At 39.1% G+C, this 6828-nt stretch overlaps 1 protein-coding gene across 1 annotated transcript; it reads right to left on the bottom strand.

Moving 5' to 3' along the window:
• LOC110919229 lies at positions 1-5710 on the bottom strand. Its single transcript, XM_022163505.1, has 4 exons — positions 5600-5710; positions 5032-5232; positions 3177-3986; positions 1-597 (listed from the first exon to the last, which is right to left on the bottom strand). The coding sequence occupies exons 1-4, from the start codon at positions 5708-5710 to the stop codon at positions 1-3; spliced, it is 1719 nt and encodes a 572-aa protein (XP_022019197.1).
• Between the last annotated feature and the right edge of the window lie 1118 nt (positions 5711-6828).

Below are 6828 nucleotides of genomic sequence, written 5' to 3'. Positions count from 1 at the left end.
TCAAGGCAGCAATGGATACATCTGCTGATGAGAACAGCTTTTTAGATGTAACGGTCTGCCGACGTATAACAGTCGTTCATCTTTGTATACTGGATTTTTAGGAAGGGATGGATCTGTCTTTCTTCGCTCTTCTAACCTACTGTAAGCTAGATCAATAGACTGCTTAGTCCATTTTCCAATATGTCTAGCAGTCCCAACCTTAGCTGCTACAAGTTCTGCCTTCGTTCTCTTATACTTCAACACTTCATCCACTTCAACCTTTTTGTATTGTTTCCAGTTGGGAGCAGATTTTGGCATTTGAGGATCTTTATTCATCTTTTCAATTCTATTAACTTCCTCATTAAGAGCCTTAAGGGGCCAGTCTTTGAAATCAGATCTGTAGGCTTCGTAGGGCTTGGTTTCCATGATAGTGTTCAAGAACTCATTTCTTAATGTCTTTTCTAGCTCAACATTTGGTGACAGATTTGACATATTCTTACTCAGGTCTCTAGCAAAATCTTCCAGCTTCTTGACTTCACCAAGCCAATATTGCATGCGAGCTGATAAATTAATGTCTCCTAGCCCTTTACACTTTTCATTTGCCTTATCTTCTGCTTGCTAGCCCTTTAGCTTCAGATATTCAGAAATATTCTTTGGAGTTTCAAATCCCTGAAGAGATGGGAAGGTTCTTTTCGATGGATCATCCTCTGTGTAAAATTGAGTCATTTCATCTTGAACTGCAAGCAGTTCCAGAGGGAAAGTTACTGCCAATGGGTTGATCTTTGTTGATAAAGGTGGGACTTATGGTTTAGGTGAACTTTGAATGAACGGAGTAGCTGTGACAACTCGTAATTCGAACCTACTTATGTGTAACGTTACATGCTTATGTGAACTATTACGATTATTAAACGTTATGATTTTGTGTTTTGCGTAATGGGATGAATGTATGTATATATTGGCTCAACCGCACAATACGAACCGATCGCACAACACTTACTGGAACGCACAAGGCCATTTGGGCCACACCTTGTAATCGGACCCATAGGGCAGCCGAGTTGGGCTCGGCCCACTTCCCTTATACGCAAACAACACCCATCCTTGGGGTTATTCTCTCATTTGTTACAATTACCTAACACACACACAAGTTCACAAACCCTAGTTCCCTCATCCTCTCTCTCTCGAACCCGACGGCAACCATCCCCTCGAGGCTCTTGACTTGGCCGATTTCCCTTTCTCCTTCTAATCGGTTAGTTCTTGTGTCTATTGATTGTATGTGGTTGATGTTATGATCTATGTGTTTCGCATGATGTTCATGTAATGATGTTGATGTAATTCGGATGTCTTGTAGTAGCCGATTGGATATATATGTTGTTTGGATTTTCGTTAAGTTGTTGTAAATCATAATGTTAAATCAGTGAGTTAGTATTGATAATGATCGACTAGCATAGCTTGTTCATGGGGTGTTACATGATGATATAGAAACTGTTGAATGATAGTCGACTACTAGGGTTGCTCGATGGGTTAAGTATGATGGTTAAAAAGTCAAATGTTATGATACATGTTCATATGAATTGTTGAGATTTTTGTTCATCATTGGATTAGGATTCATATGAAGTTCGTAATGAAAATGCTTGTTTAATCGATAGTGTGCTAATCGGATAGATGGAAACTTGTTGATTGATTATCACAAAATAAGGAAACTGATTAAATTGATTTGCATAAAATTCGGAATATATAAACTAATCGCACAAGGGGTCTTGACCGCACAAGAAGCCCCAAACGCATAAGCTAGTCGGCCGCACAAGATCACACGGACAAGAGAATCGCACAAGACATCTTGGTCAGTCGCACAAGATGTCTCCTGTCGCACAAGCACCCACAGTCGCACAAGGTGCTTTCACTCGCACAAGGGGTTACTGGACCGCACATGTGTAATGTTGTTAACTGTTGGGCCGGGTGAGTAGACCAGGGCTGGATAATAAAGCTGATCGCACAAGGGTAGTTAGTCTGATTTGGGCCGGACAAGCCCAATTACAATCGCACAACCTTACCCGGATCGCACAAGTCACATATGTTATTATTTGGGCCGAATACGCTGTTGGATCACTTATGTTTATTTGGGCTGGGTTTGTTAAATTGTACAACATGATTGGACTAAGTACTATTGGGCTTATGTTGACTGCACAAGTTGAATGCATCGTTTAACAATTAAGTGTTGCCATGATCTAAATGTATTTGTAACGTGCTAACTCTGTGTAACCATACGTGCCTTACTTAAACCAAACCTGACTTGTATGGTAATCCTGTTAGGACGTGTTTGATCACTTTTAATTCAAGTAACTTTGGTATAATCTGCCGAGCAAACCAAGGTGAGTTCATTGCATTTCTCTAGCATGCGTCCCGGTGGTTTGGGACAACTGGTAAACATTTGGAAGGGAAACTCTGGGTAAACAATTACTTGGGTATTGGTTATTGTACATGGGATCGATCATTACCAATGCTTGGTTAGGAGCATTGGGGTTGTTAAGAGGCACACTCCTCGGATACATATGGGCACATTCCCTAGGGTATCTAGCATGAGCAACATCGTAACGCAACATTGAATCGCATTAACATACATCTGGTAACGAAACACGTTAACAAAACCTTGAACTCACCAGCGTAGTCTGACACACTTGTTTGCATGCTTGTAGGTCGTTAACCTTGGAACATGGACTTGCTGTCTGGGAGTGCTGGAGTGGTCATGGATCGAAGCTATTGGATTAATTATAATTGATACCTTGGTTTTGAGTTTATTTTGAAACGATTACTAAACGACTTATCATATGCTTCCGCTACATAACTTTTGTGAATTAATATTGTGTTTGACTTTTAATCTTGGTCATTAATGACATGTTTTATTTAAGTATTTACTATTGGTTCAATGTGATTGGTGGCTCAGACTCTGATGTGTAACACGCCTCGCGGGGTTTCCGCAGGTGGTATTTTGGGGGTGTTACAGTAGCTGATAACGGAATTGGTGCGGGTATATCTTCCTTCTCTTCTTCATACACCATGAATTTTCTCTTTCTTGTGTAAACAAATTTTGGAGAAGGAGGAGTTAGGGAAGAAAAATGTGCCACGACTGTGAGGGTTGATTGTGGTGGAAATTGAAATTGGGTAGAATCAGTGGATTGACTAACAACTGTTGAAACAACCGGTGTCTCAACCGCTGTTGTCTTAACATATGCTGAAACATTTGTTGCATCAGCAATTGTTTCAGTCGAGGTTGGCAATGCTGATGAGGATTTTGTATTCTGCTTTTTGACAGGTGGTTTTTGTGGTGAGAGTTTTGTTTTAGGTGTATCAGAATCTGACTTCTTAGGTTCAGCAGTGGTTTTGAGTTTCGCGGCAGTGGTTGGTTTTTCTGGTGGTGATTCGTTATCTTTCTGTGATTTTCTACTATTTGAAGTTCCAATGTTGAGCACTTCATCTTCCTCTTTTGTATGCTTCCTCTTCTGTTTTCGTTCAATCTCCTTATCTGTCTGTTTGTTAACAGAATCATCAATTCCCTTTTTCTTACCAGTATCAGATTTTCCAGGAGATTTTGCAGAAGTTTGCTTGGCAGCCTTTGGATTTTGTTTTGGATGATCCCTTGGTGTTGGTTTGCCAAAGTTTTTCATGGAATCCTTTTCCCTCTTATCAGCATCATTTTCATCTTCTTTTTCAAACACAGGTGTAGGGGTAGTACCAGTTAACTTTACAATGCATTCTTTTATGCCCTTGATGTCAGCCTGTGTGTCTTTGTATCTTGCTTCAACCATAACTCTAATTAGCTTCATGTGGGAATTAAGTTGAATCTCAGCCAGTTCCCTTTGAGCTGCGAGAATGGGTTGTACTGAATTCCAAAGCTCTTGGCATAACTGCTGATGAGAAGGTCGACTTTTGAAAGCATCCACCAACTGCTTCAATTGATCTTTCATATCAACAACAGTTGTTTCCAAGTTATATATCCTGTTCGTCAAATCCTGGTATTTTAATCCATCACCTAACTTAATAGGATCATCTGAATTCCCAACAGAGGTGGTTGTATCTGCTTTTGAAAGAGGAGGTATCTCCAAATTTTCATTAGCATATGCCCCTTGTTCTTGGTTCTGGGGACTTCCCTCTGCATCAGTAGTTACCTTAGTGGTCTCACCCGTGGTTAACTTGAACTCACCAGTGGATACCTTGATAGACACAACAGTGGTTGCCTTCAAGGGAGTCTGACTGATGAAACTACTGTCCAAATGTAAATCAGTGGATTTGACATTTGTAGTAGTTGCTCCACTTGAAATACCATCAAGAATTTGCTGAAATTCAAGAGGTGTAGCCTCCTCAACTATTTCTGGGTTAGGTAATTGAAACGGTTCAGACATAGCTATTGTTGAAGTTAAACTCTCAGTAAAGTGTTTGTGAGAGGGATAGCTATCACTCTGAATGTCAATAGCTTGAAGCAGTGTTACAAACTTTGGTGGAATGGAAGATGAAGGGATTGATGTCGAAAGAGACATTGCCGCGGGAGAAGGGCTTTTAAGTATACTCTCATATGAGGGTATATCATCATATTGAGGTGTCCCTGTGAATACAACATGTTCCTTTTGTGAGGAATCATGAGGAGTTTGGTTTATGGGTTGAGATCTTTCCACATGTTGTGAGGAAGTAGCAACAGTGGTTTGTAGTGACATCTGTGTTGTCACGGGGTTAACCTCTGGGATCTCATCTTCCAGAAGACCCGTTTTACTGGTTTCGGTGTGCTTTTTGGATTTTGTTTTGGTCTTTTTGAGTTTTGTTGGTGGGGGTTTCACAGCAGTGGTTGTAGTGCTGTGATCACCAAGAGCAGTGGGCTCAATAACAGACGTTTGAGGAGCAGTTGTAGACTCATCTAAAATTTCCCCATTCCCCTTTGCTTCAGTTTTGAAAACATCCGACTCTTTAGCCATAAGGCGAGTAAAAGTTAGACTATTCATTTTAATAGCTTCACCTTTTTCAAAAGCTTTTTGAGAAACATGTTTTTTGCAGGTAGTAGCTTACTAGTCTAGGAAACATAAGAAAACCAGCAGTTTTCGCCTTTTCAATAGCAGCAGCTTTGCCCTTTTTAATAACAGCAGTTTTGCCCTTTTTAATAGCAGCAATTTTGCCCTTTTTAATGTTATTTAAATTTGCAACCAAATCAGCAAACAGTGCTTGGGAGTAGTTAAAATCAGTATTTGTCAAAATTGCATACCCCAATGACTGAATTTTCAAAGGTATTTCGTTAAAAGAAGTAGTTTTATTTGAGAGACAGATTAAGAGAGTATGGAACAGGAATTTCATCGGCGGTGAAAAATTACCTTTAAACATAGTTGCCTTATTCAACTCTCCATCATATCCCCTCCCCTTCAAGTATGTTTGAATCTCATTTTTCGGCAAAGAGGTCTTACCTGCCAAGTCGTATACCTCAAATGTTGTTGATATGGTACTGGGGGTAATAGAAACCGATTCACCTCCGACTTTTGAAGTTATACTTACAGCCACATTGTTTTGTTCTTCAATATTCGCATTAGCCCAAAAAATCGTGAAGCGTCTCTTGGAAAATGGGTGCGTCGGCGGTAAGAATGACCTTATATTTTGATGATGTAAGAATATCAATCATCGATTGACATAAAGTATTATTCTCGGTTTTCTCAAAAATAGCAACGTAGTTATGCGATTTTTCCATCACCAAAGTCATGATCGGAATTGAAAGTTGCGAGAGGTTGACGAATAACTGTTGAAGAAGAAGGTGGAAACCTTACTACTGAATTTTAAACTCCAGACGAAAGTAAAACCTCTGTTTGGGGATGAAACAACGGTTTATAAAGTGAAAAGGTGAATGCTGACGTGTCAGAAGTTAGAAAGATCTGATGGCTAACATCTGTCCACGTCACAACCTCTGCTATGATAATGGTTGACAGTTGTTGCAAAACCACTGTTGGCCAACAACAGATGTTAAGAGAACAGACAATACCCTTCAGCAATATTTGGAAACCACTGTTGGGCAACAACAGATCTTATACAACAATAGTAACTTAGCAGTCCTTTCAACAGACTTTTAATATAAACGAATAAATTGATATTAAATATCAGCAGCCATTTAATGCAAAACATTTAAAAAATAAATTTTCATGTGAAAACTATAAAATTAAATATCAAGAAACTGAAAGGAAAAATTTAAACCTCTGCAATAAAGAAATATAAAAAAAAAATATCTTCATTTAAAGACCAACAATAATCTACATGGCAAACAATGGTAAATCAACAGTTGAGCAATAACAGATGTTCAAAACTGTTGAGCAGTGGTAAATCAACAGCAGTAAAAAACCTCGTCATTTAAAGACGTTGAGCAATAACAAATGTTCAGAATTCTATTGTGTTAATCATTGACAATTCTTTGGAAACTACTGTTGGGAATAACATATGTTCGCACGAGTAGCAACTGTGAGATGCAATAATAGTTGACCAATAACAGCTGTTCAGCACTGTTGATCAATGGTAAATCAACAGCGGTAAAAACGTCTTCATTTAAAGACGCTGAGCAATAACAGATGTTCGGAACTTCTATAAAGTTAATCATTGACAATTCCTTGGAAACTGCTGTTGGGAATAACAGATGTTCGCACCAGTAGCAACTGTGAGATGCAATAACAGTTGACCAATAACAGCTGTTCAGCACTGTTGAGCAGTGGTAAATCAACAGCGGTAATAACGTCTTCATTTAAAGACGTTGAGCAATAACAGATGTTCAGAACTTCTATAAAGTTAATCATTGACAATTCTTTGGAAACTGCTGTTGTAAATAACAGATGTTCG

Source organism: Helianthus annuus, chromosome 16 (assembly GCF_002127325.2).
Source record: "Helianthus annuus cultivar XRQ/B chromosome 16, HanXRQr2.0-SUNRISE, whole genome shotgun sequence".
In the NCBI taxonomy this organism is placed as follows: Eukaryota; Viridiplantae; Streptophyta; class Magnoliopsida; order Asterales; family Asteraceae; genus Helianthus; species Helianthus annuus.
Note: the sequence above shows the minus strand (reverse complement) of the source record. Positions and strands in the feature narration are given on the sequence as shown.